This window comes from Macaca thibetana, chromosome 10, assembly GCF_024542745.1.
Source record: "Macaca thibetana thibetana isolate TM-01 chromosome 10, ASM2454274v1, whole genome shotgun sequence".
NCBI classification, from domain to species: domain Eukaryota; kingdom Metazoa; phylum Chordata; class Mammalia; order Primates; family Cercopithecidae; genus Macaca; species Macaca thibetana.
In genome coordinates this window covers 72386332-72404542 of record NC_065587.1, presented here as the reverse complement: position 1 = coordinate 72404542, position 18211 = coordinate 72386332, and the positions used below count along the sequence as shown (strand labels likewise).

At 58.2% G+C, this 18211-nt stretch overlaps 1 protein-coding gene across 13 annotated transcripts; it reads left to right on the top strand.

The window, feature by feature from the left end:
- Positions 1–3111: 3111 nt before the first annotated feature.
- On the top strand, positions 3112–17301 carry ADAM33 (ADAM metallopeptidase domain 33). Of its 13 annotated transcripts, none has more exons than XM_050806867.1 (22): positions 3112–3325; positions 5658–5737; positions 8099–8175; positions 10138–10216; positions 10393–10469; positions 10549–10738; positions 10958–11023; positions 11105–11176; positions 11327–11493; positions 11580–11664; positions 11743–11885; positions 12382–12559; positions 12654–12743; positions 12956–13151; positions 13300–13408; positions 13506–13704; positions 13789–13866; positions 13942–14050; positions 14134–14281; positions 15655–15746; positions 15914–15986; positions 16296–17301. In XM_050806867.1, the coding sequence occupies exons 1-21, from the start codon at positions 3229–3231 to the stop codon at positions 15976–15978; spliced, it is 2397 nt and encodes a 798-aa protein (XP_050662824.1). In that variant the 5' UTR covers positions 3112–3228; the 3' UTR covers positions 15979–15986; positions 16296–17301. The 13 variants fall into 13 exon arrangements, with proteins under 13 accessions (XP_050662824.1, XP_050662820.1, XP_050662821.1 ...); XM_050806863.1 differs by having other exon boundaries at positions 12379–12559; XM_050806864.1 differs by having other exon boundaries at positions 12379–12559; positions 16843–16926.
- The last annotated feature ends 910 nt before the right edge of the window (positions 17302–18211 follow it).

The window sequence follows — 18211 nt, the reverse complement described above, 5'->3', positions numbered from 1 at the left end:
GAAGAGGTGTCGCCGAGGGGCTGCTCTGGGGGGCTGCTCTGCTTTCCTGCCCCAACTTGTTCTGAGCTCGAGTCACCTCCATATTGGTGCTCCTGGTTCTCAGGCCTTTGGACTCAAACTGAATCACACCACTGGCTTTCCTGGTTCTCCAGCTTGCAGATGGCAGATCCTGGAACTTTTTGGCCTCCATAATCACGTGAGCCAATTGCTATAATAAATATTTCTCTTTCCCTCTTACTTCCTCTCTCTCTTCGTGTAAATATAGCTCCAATTATAAGAGCTCCAAACTGGAAAATAACCCTATGTTGCACTGGTGAGTAGAGAAACTGTGGTTCCCTCCAACCACGGAACACTACTCAGCAATACGAAGGAACAAACTATTGACATGCAAAATAGTGTAAATGAATCTCATAAACATCGGAAAGAGGGAAGGAAGCCAGACACAGAAGAGTACATGCCACATGATTCCATTTATATGAGATTCTAGAACAGGCAAAACTTATCTATAGACAGAGAACAACAGACCAGTGGTTGTCTGGGGTTGGGAGTGGGGAAGTTTGGTTGCAAGGGCACAGGGCTCTTTCTGCCGGTGAGGGAATGTGTCTGCATTACAGTGATGCTTATGCAGGTATATACACTTATCAAAATTCATCTTACTGGCCATTTAAAATAAGTGCATTTTATTGTGTGTAAATTATACCTTAATGAAGTTGATTTGAAAATCCAAAGTAGTAATAATAAGTAATAATCTCATAGCTGGGCAGGTGAGGTGACTCACTCCTGTAATTCCAATGATTTGAGAAGCTGAGGCAGGAGGATCACTTAAGCTCAGGAGTTCTTTTTTATTTTTATTTTTTGAGACGGAGTTTCACTCATGTTGCCCAGGCTGGGGTGCAATGGCACTATCTCCGCTCACTGCAACCTCCACCTTCTGAGTTCAAGCCTCCCGAGTAGCTGGAACTACAGGCGCTCACCACCATACCTAACTAATTTTTGTATTTTTAGTAGTGATGGAGTTTCACCATGTTGGCCAGGCTGGTCCTGAACTCCTGAGCTCAAGTGATCCGCCCGCCTCGGCCTCCCAAAGTGCTGGGATTACAGGCAAGAGTCACTGTGCCTGGCCAAGACCCGGAGTTTGAGATCAGCCTGGGAAACAAAGTGAGACCCCCTCTCTACAGAAAAACTAAAAATTTTAGCTGGGCCTGGTGCTGTGTGCCTGTAGTTCCAGCTACTCAGGAGGCTGAGGTGGGAGGATTCCTTGAGCCCAGGATTTAAGGCTGCAGTGAGGCATGATCAGGCCACTGCCTTCTAGCGTGAGTGACAGAGTGAGACCCTGTCTCTAAATAATACTCATAAGAACAACAAGAGCCCTCTAAATGCACTGATATCTAAGATGTATCAAGTGACCAAAAAAAAAAAATCAATGTGCAGAAAAATGTTAATAAGAGAAAAAATATGTCTGTATTGTCTTTAGTATACATAAAAATAATCTAAAAGCCTATGAAAGAAACTAATCATATTGGTTTCCTGCTGGGGAGGAGGGCTGAGAACACGAAGACTTTCCCTATGCTTTCTGTATCTTTTGATTTTGAGACATACGAACGTAGGTTTCTCTCACTGCTCGAACTAATCAAATCACTACATTCCAAATTCTCAAAAACAAATAGATTTGCTTAAAAGTAGGCCGCATGCCGTGTCTCATGCCTGTAATCCCAGCACTTTGGGAGGCCGAAGCAGGCAGATCACCTGAGATCAGGGGTTTGAGACCAGCTTGACCAACGTGGAGAAACCCCGTCTCTACTAAAAATACAAAATTAGCGGGGCGTGGTGGCGCATGCCTGTAATCCCAGCTACTTGGGAGGCTGAGGCAGAAGAGCCACTTGAACCCGGGAGGTGGAGGTTGCAGTGAGCCGAGATTGTGCCATTGCACTCCAGCCTGGGTAACAAGAGAGAAACTGTCACAGAAAAAAAAAAAAAAAAAAAAAAAATTGCTTAAAAGTTAACATCTTGGGCGGGCGCAGTGGCTCACGCCTGTAATCCCAGCACTTTGGGAGGCCAGGGCAGGCGGATCACAAGGTCAGGAGATCAAGACCATCCTGGCTAACAGGGTGAATCCCCGTCTCTACTAAAAATACAAAAAAATTAGCTGGGGGTGGTGGTGGCGGGCATCTGTAGTCCCAGCTACTGGGGAGGCTGAGACAGGAGAATGGTGTGAATTCGGGAGGTGGAGCTTTCAGTGAGCAGGAGAATCGCTTGGACCAGGGAGTCAGAGATTGCAGTGAGCCGAGATCGTGCCACTGCACTCCAGCCTGGCAGCAGAGGGAGACTCTGTCCCAAAAAAAAAAAAAAAAAAAAAAAAAGTTAACATTTCATCCAAATTTATGCCTAGTAGGAAAACAAAACTTTAAAACATGAAACAGGTGTTACTGAGGCCAAAAGGGTCTCCAAGGTCTGGGAGTCTGTAGCTTTATACAATTCTGCCATCTGGCCACCGCCAGGGACAAAGTGTTGTCTCTGTCCGCTGCACCGCCTTTGCCCAGCAATGAAGCCCCCAAGACCTCCGTCTCTACTGGCTCCCTCCTCCCCGGGGTCAGCGACTGGTGGCCACTGTGGTTCGGAGACAGCAACACTGACAACCGCAGCCAGTGGCCTGGACCTTCGTATCCCTAGGGGCACCCAGCGCAGGTGGATGACCCGACTCAACCTCCACCAGATTCTCCTCGGGGCAGGACAGGTAGCGAGGAGGGGACCGAGATTGGCCCCAGGAGACCACGGAAGATCGCGCTTCTAGGACCGACTTCAGCAGCGACAGGCGGCCTTTGCCCATCGCCCCACCCTACCACGCCGTGGTCCTCAAAGAACCTTCCCGGCGGTTCTCTACTCCTCTCAGGAGTAGAGGCCCTTTGAGACCGACGGGGAGGGACGGCTCAGGCCGGTCATCCGAGGCCGCACGGATTCCCTTCTCCGCCCAGCTCCACCCCTCGAGGGGCGGCGGTCCCGGAGTGGCGTCCTGGCTCCCCCAGGGCGCACGCCGTCGGGGCCCCAGGCCAGGCTCCGAGCGGGGTTGGCGGGGAGGGGAGGAGGGAGCGAGGGCGGGCGGTAGCGGGTGGGGGCGGGAAGGTCCGAAGGCGGCGGCCTGGGGCTGCATGGGACGTGGGTCGGCCGCGATCCAGCCCAGGCGGAGCCGGAGCTGCGAGCCACAGCCTAGAGGCCGAGGAGCTCACAGCTATGGGCTGGAGACCCGGGAGAGCTCGGGGGTCCCCGTTCCTGCTGCTGCTACTGCTCCTGCTGCTCTGGCCAGTGCCTGGCGCCGGGGTGCTTCCAGGTGAGGACCCGGGCGGGGTGCGCCCTGAGGGGCAGGCGAGGCGAGGTGGTGGTGGTGGAGGGGATGGGTTCTGCTCAGAGCCCGGGTGAGCGCGCGGAGGGTCTCTCAGCCCCGGGACCACACGGCCAGTAGGTCAGGGCGTGGGGACGGTTTGGGGGCGTCTCCGTGGGACCTGCCCAGGGACGCACAAGTGTACTTGGGCTGGCCTGGGCCAGGACTTGCCCACACTGCCCGGCTGCCACTCTGCTGGCAAAGCGGAGGGTATGGCCCCCTCCCCCTTGGGGGCAGCCCAGCCCCCAGCCCGTAGCTCCCTCTGCCTGGATTCTCGCTCTCACAACCTCCCAACCCCCATCCGCCGGCCACCGTGTGACCAGCTCCTGCACCTCCACCCTTTAGGATTCAGCGGGGCTCCATCCTCCAGGAAGCCCCCATGCCCAAGAGTCCCCCAGAGTCCCTGCTTTGCTCTCAGGGTGCGGAACCAGCTGTGGCCTCCGCCCTGCTCACCCCTCGTCCCTCCTCCCAGGGCGGCAGGGCAGTGTGTATGTTGTTTATATTGTTGCCTTGTTTGGTGAGATAGAGAAGGGCCTTTCCAGACAGAAGGTGCCTGTTTAGTTGTGCTCTGGGAAGACGGCAGCACTGTCTCCTGGGGGTACTCCCTCCAAACAAAGATGTTAAGATGGGACTGGTAACAACCTCTGCAAGCGGGTGGGAGGATTAGCCAGTCCTGCACAGCAAGTGCCTGGCTGAGGACGGGGGGCGGGGGGGGGGGGGCAACCAGGGAGGAGGCATGCAGGGCTGGGCTGGGCTGTGCAGCCTGGGCCATGGCTTCCACAGCACTGTGTGGGGACCAAACAGGTACAGGGGTCTGCTCTGTTCTGGCCCCAGGGGAGGTTTCTAGGTGGTCCACTGCTCCCTCCCCTCTGAGCCCTATCCTGGGGCCAGGGGAAGCGACAGGACCCCTGGGAGAGGGGGGCTCTATGTGCCCAATACCAACCTGGCTCCCTCGGGGTCCACTCCCATCCACCCGGTCACTGGAGCTCCAGCTCTGCCCCTCTCTCCCTCATTGGGGTCAGGGTGCCCGTGGCCAGCATGTGCGTGCAAGGCCATGTGGAGAGCACCCATACCCACACTGCACCCACACACCGTGCCTGAGCCCACCCTACCTCCTCCCCAAACCCTTAGAGGCCTAGGAGCAGCAAAGCGTGGTTCTCTACTCTCAGTTAAGTGCTCTCTGGGCTGAGAGACCTCCTTTCTTTCCCCTCCCCCAGATCCACTCAGAGCCCTCCCTGCACTGGCCCCTCTAGCCTCCTTTCCAAGGTGGCAGACTCCTCTTGGTCCCCATTTGCCTGATGGCAACTCACTCATCCAATCAAGGAGGGCTTCTTGGAGGAAGGGTCTTTGATGCTTGGAGTCTGGGAGAGAAGGTGGAGGAGAAAAAAGAAGTTAGGGTGGCCTACCAGGAGCTGAGTCACTTCCACAGGCAGCCATCAGCCCAGCAGGACTGAGGCCAGGGCTGCGTGGGGGCGGGGGTTGTCCGTTCTGGGAGCTGGGACTGGGTACCTGGGGAAGGAGGGCTGCTGCAGGCTCTGCGTGCCTGGGGCCTGTCTCCTGCAGGGTGGGCCTGTGGGAGTGGTTGGGGCTGGTGGGGGGCTGGGAGCATTCCAGGGGAGCATTCCAGGCACCCTCTGAGTAATGTTTGGATCTGGGATTCCTCCTAGAGCCCCCTTAGGCACATCCTGCCAGGGAGAACCAAGGCCCCGGTCCGGAAGCCTCCCCTCACCTTGAAGAGATGAGGAGGGGCCTTCTGGGCCAGGGTACAAAATCCCTGCCTGAGGATGGAGTCCCCGAGGGAGCTCCAGGCAAGGTGGGCCTCGCAAGGCCACATCTGGCTGTTGTTTTTCTCAGATGATGGGGCTGCACAGGCGTCCTCTCTTCATAGATCTCTCACCCTGAAAGCATCTGCTGCCCATCTAAAAATACCCGAGGCTGCCTCCCTCTTCCCTTCCCCTTTGCACTGGCGGCCTTGGCCTCTTCCTTGTGATCACCGACCCCAAGCCTGCCCATCCACCAAAGGTCAGGGGACTCCCGCGTCCCCAGCTGAGCTGTCCTTTCCCAGCCTTCTTTTCCTCCTCCTTGGTAGCTCCTCAGATCCAAGGATGCCCATGGGTGTCCCTCCTTCTCTAGGCTGAGCCCACGCATGTTGAAGATGGAGTCTGCCCCGAAAGGCCTCCAGTGCCTCCCTGGGGATGTCCTCTAACCCCCTCCCTCTGCTTTGTCCCATGCCCCTGTGTTCCTCAGGTCCCCCTCACCCTGTGCTCTGTCTTCTCTCCAGGACATATCCCTGGGCAGCCAGTCACCCCCTACTGGGTCCTGGATGGACGACCCTGGCGCGCTGTCAGCCTGGAGGAGCCGGTCAGTGCCATGTCACCTCGTCCTCCACAGGGGCCCTGAAACTCCCATCCCTTTTATCTCCCCCACATTACAGCTTCCAGTTTTGCTGGGGTCCCCAGAACCACCAAGTCACTGCTCCTGTAGGCCCCTCCCTGCCGAGTGGGCAGAAGAGGGCACTGGGGATTGGACATCTAGGTCTCGTGAGTCTGTACACGTGGAAGTCATTTCAGCTTTCTCCGCCCCACCTCCCCCTTTCCCTCCCTCCCTGGATGATCTGGGCCACCCCCACCCCCACCAGGCAGAAATGGGTCCAGGGTTTGTGGGGCCTGAAGCTTTTCAGGAGCCTGAAAAACAAAAAAAAGCACTAAAAAGAAAACCTTTTGCAAAGTTGACCAGAACATGTGACCCTGTGGACACACTGCTGTCCCTCTCAGGGCCCCACCACTGAGGGCCTGAACCTTCAGCCTCACTGGCTCCTGTGGAATCCACTTCTGGTGGGGGGGGGCAGTGGTCACTCTCCTGGTGTTCCCCCAGATGTGAGACCACCCCATGTGCTTCTGCAGGATGCTGTGCCCCAGCCTCCTCCCAATCCCGCCCTTCACAAGCTTCCAGAATAACCATGCCCCATCTGTTTGTGCCGTAATATCTGTGCTACAAACTAAGAGGCCAGTACCCTTGATATGCCCATTTTACAGATGGGCAAAGGGAATCCCAGAGAGGTTGGGGAAATTGTCCATGGTCACACAGCTCTTTAGGCTGGGAGCCTGAGACCCACTAAGGTCTGAACGATTTTAAAACATTGGCTACACCCCTGCCCCCCTTAGGCCCCCCCTAGAGAGCCCTCTTTGTTTGGAATTTTCAGCCCTACTGTCCAAACCCAGCAAGAGGGAAGGCAGGGGAGCATTACCATGAAGGCTGGGAGGCCCCCAGAGACCCAGCAGCTCCCAACCCAGGGCCCTCACTGGGATCCCCTAGGTCCATAAGGCCCCCCTTGCACTGGTCAAGCACAGCACTGGCCTGAGCTTTGAGATTGCCCTCCCCATCCCCGGGAGGGGAAGGCTGGGCACACGCTGGGGTCACTCTGCCTCTGGGCCTCCCTGTCTGTCTGGCCTGGGCTGTGACCAAGAGGGGAGCTCCAAAGGGGCCCTGCTCCCCATAACTGTGGGTCTTTGCCCCCAGGAAGCCTGCCAAGATGGTACAGAAGACAGAGTAGAGGTTGGGTATCCCCTCCAATAGGCAGGAAACACTCACATTTCAAGAAGGGGGGTATATATCGAGGGGCAGGGTACCAGGAGGGCAAGAGTAAAGACAGCAGGGGCTGCAGAGGAACCGGGACCTCGAGTATGGCCTTCCATCTGGGCCACTGCCTTTCTCCCAATGCAAACCTTTCCCCAATAAAGCAAGTGACATTCCAGCCACATGAGCTCATGCCGGAGGCCTTGTGGGGCCTGTGGCCAGGGAGGCAAGGGCCATCTGCTCCCCACTTGCAAAGGAAGAACTCCCTCCAAAGACTCTGAGACCCTTGGACAGGGCCCCAGCCCAGTGCATTTTTGGAGAAAAGGAGTCGGGGGTTAAACATTCTGAAGGCACAGCAGCCTCCCAGGAAGCTCCTGGGCCGGCTCCAACTCTGGGCCCCCAGCCAGGCTGAGTGGACAAGGGGGAAGTGGGGTGTTCCCACAGGGTGGGAGATGCCAAGAGGGTGGGGGAAGGAGAGAGGGCTGGCTGGCCAAGCCAGCCTCTTGACACCTAGCTGAGAGCCAGTGTGCTCTCTTGGCTGGAATGGCGTCCATGTTTACTTCTTGGGTCCAGTGAAGCAGGTGTCGGAGCAGGAGGGACAGAGACTGCTGGAGGCCCAGGAAAACTTTGGAAGAGGGAGCAGTTTGCCAAAATTGGAAGTGGAGGAGTAAAGTTTGAATTCTATAGGGAATGAGCAGCAGCTCATTTGGAAACAAGCCTCCGGTAGCAGAGGCTGTGAGGAGGCCCTGGCCATGGCTACCCGGTGCCCCCACAATGTCCTCAGCACCCCTCTGTCTTCCCCTGCTTTTGATACCCCTTCTGGGCATGAAAGAAGAGGGCGGGCCAGGCGAGGGGCACTTTTCTGGGACCTCTGGTCTCTAGGGAGGATGTCAGCATGCCTGGCAGGAGGCGCCAATGCCCTTCCAAGTGGCTGTTGTCAGGACAGCAAACATTCTGAGCTTGGGAACATCTTTGTATGTTCTCACCTCCTCCACACCCTCCATAGTATGTGGGGGGTCCTGCTGACCCCCCAGCCCACGTTCTCCTCAAGAACTTCCTCCCCAGCCAGCTGCACAGGCCACCTGCTCTCTGACAGGCAGGAGGTCTGGAGGCCACTGTCTCAGCCCCACACTCTTTCTTGCCCAGGTCTTGAAGCCAGACATGGGGCTGGTGGCCCTGGAGGCTGAAGGCCAGGAGCTCCTGCTTGAGCTGGAGAAGAACCAGTGAGTGCCAGGCTGGGGTAGGGCTGGGAGGAGGGGGTCAGTGTTGTGGGGCAGGGACTGACACGGATCTGTGCGGGTGGCTGGATGGGCAGAGGACCCCAGAGAGGGTGCAGATGACAGGGAGAGTCACGCAGGCCTGTGGCTGGCCCCCTGGAAGCTGAAGAGGACTGCTGAGGCTGTCAGCCCGGCTGTGGGGCACATCCACCCTCCCAACCCCAGGAGCGGCTTGTCAGCTCCTTGTTGGAGATGAGTGAGCACCATCTAGTGGACAGGTGCAAGATATGCCGAGTCTAAAGAAATCCTAGAGGGATCCCAAACATGAGCCGGCACTCCAGGCTAAGTAAAGGGCAGGGACAAAGATGCAGTGGCTTTGGGAGGCCAAGGCGGGCGGCTCACCTGAGGTCAGGAGTTTGACACCAGCCTGGCCAAAATGGTGAAACCCCGTCTCTACTAAAAATACAAAAAATTAACTGGACGTGGTGGCAGCACCTGTAATCCCAGCTACTTAGGGGACTGAGACAGGAGAATTGCTTGAACCCAGGAGGCAGAGGTTGTGGTGAGCCAAGATCACACCACTGCACACTCTGGCTTAGGCAGAGTGAGCCTCTGTCTCAAAAAAAGAAAAAAAAGGAAAGAAAAGAAAAGAAAAAAGAAGAAGATGCAGTGGCTACACTTGGGGGCAGCAGTTTGTCTGACCTGCCTGGAAGGTCTCTATCTACAGGGACGGGAGCAGGGGGAATGAATCTGGGGAGTCCCAGGAGGGCCAGAGCACAGAAAAGGCCATTTTAGTGCTCAGTGTCCTGGACCATCCAGAGCCAAAGATTTTGAGCTGGAGAAGGGACAGGCAGACCTGTACTCAGGAAGGTGCCTTGGGCTGGGTGGGGTGGGTGTCCCAGTTGGAACACAGGCTCTTAAAACCACCCAGACTATATTATCAATATATATTACCTACTGAGTGCTTGTTTGACTGCAGGCACTGTTCTGAGCACTTGACATGTACTTTATTCTCCCTCGTGGAGTTGGATGAACTGGGAACAAACTCTAGTTCCACTATGCCCAACCATATTTTCCCTGGGGCCAACGTCCCTACCATTTCAATGGAGTGGTCACATCACCTACCTCCTAGGGTGGCGGGTGTGTGTGGAGCGAGGGTGGGGGGCAGAGCTGGGGCAGGTAGTGGAATGCCTGGGAGGTGGGAAGCAGCCATCATTAGGGGGTGGTCTGGAGGTAATGAGGCCAAGGTGAGGTTGGGGTAAAGGATTTTCTTTAAAGAAGAGATATTGACTTATGATTGATCCATCCACGTGGGAAAGATCCTGTTGAGATGGAGCCTGAAAATGAAATCATTACCGGAGTGGGGTGTGGAGAATGCGGGGAGGGCGGAAGCAGCGTGGGCAGGTGGGGGTTCTGTTTTCTCTAGAGGCAGTGGGTGAGCTTCAGTCACTGAAGGACAGATGGGAGGTATGTGGGGTCTGGAAGTCTGAGGAAAATATTTCAAGGATCTAGGGTAGGTGGGGGCAAGAGGGTTGACCAGATGCCCAAAAAAGGAGGGCAGCAGGCAGGGGAACCTGGGGAGGTTGCTGCATTTCCCTAACTCCAAGTCCCATTCCTCGGCAGTGTCTCCTGACTCCTCCCCTCCTGACCTGTGGATCCTGCTGCCTGCTGCAGGTCCCCTGGGAACCACAAACTCTTCCTCTATTCCCATTCCTCCTCCCTGGCATCCTCCCTGGCACTTCCCATACTCACACCTCCCACAACAAAACCATCACCAAGGCTCCTTCCTCTAGCCCCAAGAGTTTCTGATCTTAACAAGTCACCATTGCTCCTGTCCCTTCCCTAAGACACACTGAGTGCCTCACTCATAAAGCTGCTCCATTAGCATTTAGGAAGGAAGGCTGGGAGACATCCTGGAGGCAGCAGGAAGAAGCCAAATTCAATGCTCCCTGTAACACCCCCTCTCAGCAGGCTGCTGGCCCCAGGATACATAGAAACCCACTACGCCCCAGATGGGCGGCCAGTGGTGCTGGCCCCCAACCACAAGGTGAGATGTTTCCATGGGCTCTGGGATGCACCCCCAGAGGTACCCCCCACCATTCCTACCCCTCCTCCTCCTTGCATTCTTAAGGGGAGGTTGGAGCCAGCCCCTGCCACACCCTCCCTCTTGCCCCTCTTGCTCCAGCCCTGGCTGAGATGTGGGGCTGGCCCCTTCCTCCCTAGGATCATTGCCACTACCAAGGGCGAGTAAGGGGCTTCCCCAACTCCTGGGTAGTCCTCTGCACCTGCTCTGGGATGAGGTGAGCTCTGGGAGAGGAGGCTGGGCCTGGGATGGGGAAAGAGCTCCCTCACACCCACTCCTACCCCTCTGCACCCTAGTGGCCTGATCACCCTCAGCAGCAATGCCAGCTATTATCTGCGTCCCTGGCCGCCCCGGGGCTCCAAGGACTTCTCAACCCACAAGATCTTCCGGATGGAGCAGCTGTTCACCTGGAAAGGAGCCTGTGGCCACAGAGATCCTGGGGACAAAGCGGGCATGGCCAGCCTTCCTGGGGCTCCCCAGAGCAGGGTCAGGGGCATCCAGGGGATGGGAGTGGGAATGCTGTATCTATAGCTCTCCAAATCAGAAGAGACAGGAATTCACAGGCCTTAAGTCCCAGTATTTTTACTGGAGTCTGAAGAAACAAGTTCCAGCAAACATGTTAAATTTCTTTCTGGGAGCTGGGGTTGGTGGTCAGGATTCAAGCCCAGCAGCTTCCACTCAGGGACCCCATTTGCCCCTCCGCAGGACAGGCGAGAAGCGCGCAGGACCGGGAGGTACCTGGAACTGTACATTGTGGCAGACCACACCCTGGTGAGGAGACCCCAGGGGTTGGCGGGGTCTGGGATGGGGCCAGCTCAGCACCTCAAGCCACCAGGATTTCTGCCTTCCCAGTTCTTGACCCAGCAGCGAAACTTGAACCACACCAAACAGCGTCTCCTGGAAGTCGCCAACTACGTGGACCAGGTTGGGGGCGGGGGGAGAGTGGTGATGCGGGTGGCGGCGGCAGGACAGGCAGGTGCTAGTGGGGTGTGGGGAAGAGGAAGGGCGCCCCCATGAAGGAGCAGCGGCGCCGTGGGGCGCCCTGTCCTGGCTTCAGCCCCGCTTCGCCCTCAGCTTCTCAGGACTCTGGACATTCAGGTGGTGCTGACCGGTCTGGAAGTGTGGACCGAGCGGGACCGCAGCCGCGTCACGCAGGACGCCAACGCCACGCTCTGGGCCTTCCTGCAGTGGCGCCGGAGGCTGTGGGCGCAGCGGCCCCACGACTCCACGCAGCTGCTCACGTGGGTGCCTCTGACCCGGACGCGGGTCCTGGGCGGGGCGGCCTCACCTCCCGGCCCCGCCCGGTCACTCCGCGCTCCGCCCCCAGGGGCCGCGCCTTCCAGGGCGCCACAGTGGGCCTGGCGCCCGTCGAGGGCATGTGCCGCGCGGAGAGCTCGGGAGGCGTGAGCACGGTGAGCCCCGCGGGCGGGGGCGAGGGGAGGCACGGTAGGCTCTACGGCCGCAGTGACCGCCCTCCCACGGTCCCCCAGGACCATTCGGAGCTCCCCATTGGCGCCGCAGCCACCATGGCCCATGAGATTGGCCACAGCCTCGGCCTCAGCCACGACCCCGACGGCTGCTGCGTGGAGGCTGCGGCCGAGTCCGGAGGCTGCGTCATGGCTGCGGCCACCGGGTACGCGCATGGTGGGTCGGGGCCGCGGCGGGGCGGCTAGTCCTGGGGACTTCCTCCGCTGCGTTTCTTTGGTCGTCCCTCAGTTTCCTCTTCTGTAGAATGGGGATAATGATCATAGTGTCCGCTTCAGGGTGGTTTATGAGGCTTAAAGGGAAGAAGCTCAGGCAAAGTGGATTCTCAACGGTATGAAGATAATTTTCCGAGTAACCTGGCGAGGTTACTCCTACACCAGGAGGCGCACCGCCGGGTCGCGATTCCACCTTGGGTCCCGGGCTGCCCACTCTTGGGGCCACACCGTCCTCCGTCCCGCTCGCTGTGTGACTTTGCGCGGGTCACTTCCCCTCTCTGGGCTCTGCCTCTAGAGGATTCGAGCCTCCCATCACTCAGGCGTGTCTGCGCATCTGGTGGCTGTAGCCAAGCCCAGGGATGGGGATCGGAGAAGCGCGGGGGTTGGAGGACTGTCTCTCCACTTTCAATGCCCTCCCCGTGCCAGTAGGCACCCGTTCCCGCGCGTGTTCAGCGCCTGCAGCCGCCGCCAGCTGCGTGCCTTCTTCCGCAAGGGGGGCGGCGCGTGCCTCTCCAATGCCCCGGACTCCGGACTCCCCGTGCTGCCGGCGCGCTGCGGGAACGGCTTTGTGGAGGCGGGCGAGGAGTGTGACTGCGGCTCTGGCCAGGTTAAGTCGGCTCGCCCGACCCCCACTCGCCCTCTCGGCCCAGGTCTGGGGCGCTGCGCCCTCACCTGGTCCCTTCTTGCCTTTCTGGTCCCAGGAGTGCCGCGACCTCTGCTGCTTTGCTCACAACTGCTCGCTGCGCCCGGGGGCCCAGTGCGCCCACGGGGACTGCTGCGCGCACTGCCTGGTGAGGGCATGGAAGGGTCAGGGTGAGGGTTTCGGGCCGCTTGGGAGCCGGTTTGTTGGCCTTAGTTAATTGGTGCCCTCAGGTTCCCCCGTTGGGTGCTGGTGCTGGCGTGGGTCGGCCTGGCTCCCCCAGCTCCGAGCCACGCTCTCGACTTGGACTTCTCACTGCCCACGGCCTCTCTCTGCCCTCCCCACTACCCTTCACCTGCGTAGCTGAAGCCGGCTGGAGCGCTGTGCCGCCAGGCCATGGGCGACTGTGACCTCCCTGAGTTCTGCACGGGCATCTCCTCCCACTGTCCCCCAGACGTTTACCTACTGGACGGCTCACCCTGTGCCAGGGGCAGTGGCTACTGCTGGGATGGCGCATGTCCCACGCTGGAGCAGCAGTGCCAGCAGCTCTGGGGGCCTGGTGAGAGGACAGGAGCACCCTTGCACCCTGTTCCCCATCCTCTGGTGGGGCCAGTTTTCTACTGTGGGGAAGATGGGCAGGGGAAACTGAGGCCCGCTGAGAGCGGCCCCTCTCCGAGCTGCCCCCAGCCTGGCCCATTCTTCCTCAGGCTCCCATCCAGCCCCCGAGGCCTGTTTCCAGGTGGTGAACTCTGCGGGAGATGCCCACGGGAACTGCGGCCAGGACAGCAAGGGCCACTTCCTGCCCTGTGCAGGGAGGTAGGGAGTGGAGCTGAGTGGAGGGAGCAGAAGCTATGGAGTGGGTTTGGGGAAGGGGGGTACTGCAGCTGTCGACTCCCCTCTGCTTCCTCCCCAGGGATGTCCTGTGTGGGAAGCTACAGTGCCAGGGCGGAAAGCCCAGCCTGCTCACACCGCACATGGTGCCAGTGGACTCCACCATTCACCTAGATGGCCATGAAGTGACCTGTCGGGGAGTGTTGGCACTCCCTGCTGCCCAGCTGGACCTGCTTGGCCTGGGCATGGTAGAACCAGGCACCCAGTGTGGACCTAGAATGGTGAGCTCTGCCCACCCGACCCTTCCTTGCCACTTGAATTGTGCAGGCCAGTGTCCCGCTCACTGCCTGGTGCACCGCCCGTAGGTGTGCCAGAGTAGGCGCTGCGAGAACACCGCCTTCCAGGAGCTGCATCGCTGCCTGACTGCCTGCCACAGCCATGGGGTGAGAGCCCGAGGAGTCGGGGTGACCTTGGGGTTCTAATCCCACGTGACCCTCCTTCCCTTCTCTTCTCTGCAGGTTTGCAATAGCAACCATAACTGCCACTGTGCTCCAGGCTGGGCTCCACCCTTCTGTGACAACCCAGGCTTTGGTGGCAGCACGGACAGTGGCCCTGTGCAGCCTGAAAGTACACCAGTGGGGAGCATGTGGGCAGGAGCTGGGGTGGTGCACCTGCTCAGGACTCAGTCCCCCTTCCCCCGATCCCCGCAGACCGTGACACCTTCCTGCTGGCCATGCTCCTCAGCGTCCTGCTGCCTCTGCTCCCAGGGGCTGGCCTGGCCTGGTGTTGCTACCGACTCCCAGGAGCCCGTCTGCAGCGATGCAGCTGGGGCTGCAGGAGGGACCCTGCGTGCAGTGGGTAGGCTCCAAGTGCCTGCTTCCTGAGCCTACTCCTGCGGTTCACCTCCTCAAAGCTCTGCTGGGGCTGCAGGAGTTGGAGCAGGCCCTCAGCCTTGCCCCCAGGTGCAGAGAGCAGCCCCAGAGGCTGTGGAAAGAAGTAGCTTTGAACAGGAGGTTCCAGTGGCCTCCCAGTCAAGCAAGGGGGTGGATCCCTGCCCCACCACCAGCACCGCAAGGCATGGCCCTCCACCTCCCAGTACAGCTCCTCTTGTTCACGCTCTTGCTTCTCCCACCAGCTGAATGCCTCACCCTTGACTTCGCCCTGTTTTCCCCTGGCTCAGATTGCAGTCCCTGTACCATGCTGCCCCTGGAGGCCTGTCTAGCCTCTGTCTCACGAGTTTTCAGCCCTTTGCCACTTCCTCTGCCTAAATCGCCTCTGTCACCCCCTTGAAGTTCCCAAATGCTGGGCCCAGCACATCTTTTCACTCCATACCACTGGTCAGCTGCAGCACTGGCTGCCCCTGTGCCAAGGCCCTGCCCTAAAACAGTTCTCTGGGACCTGGGACCTGGGTGGTGGTGGAGAGGGGAGTCACATAATACTAAGCATGGCTGTCCTAGGACTCACCCTGCACCAGGGCCCTAGGCAGGGCAGGCACTCTGTGGCCATGTCTGACATAGCCTGATCTTTGGAGTGCTCCAGGCAAACCAAGGGAGATGGCAGGATTTGGGCCAGAGATGGGGGCAGAGGGCATAACAGGGGCAGGGCACCACCTGGGCCCCAGGTAGCAGCTAAGAGGACCCTGACACAGTGAGTCATGATTGAGGGTGTGTGGGCAGAGGAGCAAGGTGGCCAGAGCCTGGTGTGTCAGCATGGAGGGGGCGCTGCAGAGGGCGGCGGCTGCTTCTCATCCCCAGGCGGGGGGAGTCTTAGGGCAGGGGAGAGTGTTTTGAAGGAACATCACAGGAAATGACAAGGCCCTGGGAGATGGGATGGGGACAGGCAAAGATGGCTTGGAATCATCAAAGGCAGCAGGGTACCCAGGGGCAAGGAGAGCAGACATAGCTGCCGAAGGGGCGGACGTCCAGGGTTCTTTGGAAGCTGAACGATGCCAACATTCAGAGAGTGCCAGGCTGCTGGGTGGTGCCAGAGCCTGGAGGAAATGTTAGGACTAGAGAGAGGAGGTGCCAGCCGAGGGCATGAGGCTCAAGTGGAGCCTGTATCCCAAGGCTTCCCTGAAGAGGGAGCAGGAAGGGAGCTGAGCGGGTGACTTGGAGCAGACAGGTGCCCCCAAGAAACTCAGTAAGCACAGAACTGGACACCATGCTGTGGGGAGGCAATAACCCACTCAGGGTCACTGTGCCAACCTCCTGGACTCTTATCACATTGCTCAGGCCCAAGGATGGCCCACACAGGGACCACCCCCTGGGCGGCGTTCACCCCATGGAGTTGGGACCCACAGCCACTGGACAGCCCTGGGCCCTGGGTGAGTGAGGCACCAGGGGGAGGAGGAGAGGGAAGGGAGGGGCTCATGCCTCCTGCCTCCTTCCAGGTGGGCAGCACCCAGTCACCTTGAGTCCACTGTGGCCCCCCCAGCCCCAGGGTCTCCTGCTGACCATATTCACAGCATTCACCCTCCACCATTGCTCCCAGGCCCCGAGAACTCTCATGAGCCCAGCAGCCACCCTGAGAAGCCTGTGGCCCGCAGTCCCGCCTGACCCCCAAGGTAGGCAGGGACCCGGATTCAAAGCCTCCCCCTCTCATCACCCACCCTCCCACCTCTCCCACCCCTCAGCTCGCTGCTCCCTAATCAGGTTTCTGGGCTCAGGTTATTATGGAAATGAGTTTATGACCTCTTGGAGAAGCTGTTATCATGGAGACCAGGATGGTGGAAGCCCCTGAGCTGGGGAGGGAGAAGCTGTGGCTTTTCCTGGATCATTGGTCCTCACTGAGTGAGGATGGGCTCCCTGTCACACAGCTTGCAGCCTGGGGCCCCGGTCCTTAGGGGACAACATATTCTCCTCGTTCTCAGCAGATCAAGTCCAGATGCCAAGATCCTGCCTCTGGTGAGAGGTAGCTCCTGAAATGAACAGATTTAAAGACAGGTGGCCACTGACAGCCACTCCAGGAACTTGAACTCCAGGGGCAGAGCTAGTGAATCACTGGACCTCCAGCACCTTCAGGCAGCTTGGAAGTTTCTTCCCCGAGTGGAGCTTCAACCCACCCACTCCAGGAACCCAGAGCCACATTAGAAGCTCCTGAGGGCAAGGGGACACTGCTGGGCACACTCTCCAGCTCAATAATCCATCAGTCCCAGAAGCAAAGGTCACACAGCCCCTGACCTCCCTCACCAGTGGAGGCTGGGTAGTGCTGGCCACCTGAAAAGGGCTCTGTCCTGGGAGCCTGGTGCGTCTCCTACATGCAATTTCCACAGACCCAGCTCTGTGGAGGGCATGACTGCTGGCCAGAAGCTAGAGGTCCTGGGGCCCTATCATTTGACTGAGTTCCCACTGCCCCTGCAAACAAGCATAATTTTGGAGAACCAACCTTCCTGTTTCTTCCCACCTTGTCTTGTCCCCTAGGTGGTTCCTCAGCCTCCACCAACAATCCCAGTGCTGCACCTGAAGTTCTGGAGCTCAGAGTCTGACAGCCTCTCCCCCATTCTGTGTATGGGAGAGGACAGAGGGAACCATTTAAGAAAAGATACCAAAGTAGAAGTCAGAAGAAAGACACGTTGGCTAAGCATGGTGGCTCATGCCTATAATCCCAGAACTTTGGAAGGCCGGGGTAGGAGGATCACTAGAGACCAGGAGGTCCACACCAGCTGGGACAACATAGCAAGACTCTGTATCTACAAAAAAAATTTAACATTAACTGGGCATGGTGGTGTGTACCTGTAGGCCTCGCTGCTCAGGAGGCTGAAGCAGGAGGATCACTTGAGCCTGAGTTCAACACTGCAGTGAGCTATGATGACACCACTGCACTCCAGCCTGGGTGACAGAGCAAGACCCTGTCTCTAAAATAAATTTTAAAAAGATATATTGCACTTGGACCTTGGTTAGTCTTTTCTATATGTAAATTCAACCCTACGGGGTGCCCTGAGGACCCCACAGGGTGGTGGCTAGCAGGGTGGTGGCTGGCAGGCCAAGCCTAGATGGCAGCCAGGGTCTCAGGCATGTGTCTGGGCACAGGACGGTGTTGCCTAGTTTGAACACTCTCTTTGCTCTGTCGCTCCTGCCTCCCTTGGGTGTTCACATTCTCCCATTGCTTCATGCAAGAGCTGCTGAGTGGCCTATATCAGCCAGCTTTTGCCGCATTAACAAAACCATCCCAAAACTGAGTGTGGGGAGGCAACCTCAGCTCGGGCTCCACTCCACAAGTCCAAGGGGCCAGGTGAGAGTGCTCTCTAAAGCCCCCTCCTGCCTCAGTTGTAGTTGCGAAATTTTAATTTATGAAGGTGACAAAATGATGACACAGAGGCCAATGCTATTGAAAGAAGTTATTACTCAGTTTCCCACCCTGCAGGGCCACAGTGGGGACGCACTAGGTTTGGTCCAGGGACAGAATCAGGAGCCAGTGGAAGGCACAGGCCACAGCCCTCAGTGCTGTTTCCACTGGGGAGCCAAGGGGCCGGGGGAAGAGGGTAGGATTGGCATTTTGAATCATTCTGGTAGGCTTTGGGGCGTGGGGTTGGGCCTAGTTATCTGGGTCGGTACCTGGTGCTGAGCTGGTTTAAGACAGGGGAAATACTGGCCTAGTACATGAGAGTTCCTTGAAGGGGGTGGTTGGTGTATGGACTCAAGACTGGTCGGTTTACATATGAAAGGCATGAGTTGTTTCTGATCCCCAAGAATCAAGCAGTTTCTGTCCAGCCAACAAGTCCCCACCCCAAGATGTTAAACCATCATGAAATAGAGAATCTAAGGCCAGGCATGGTGGCTCACGCCTGTA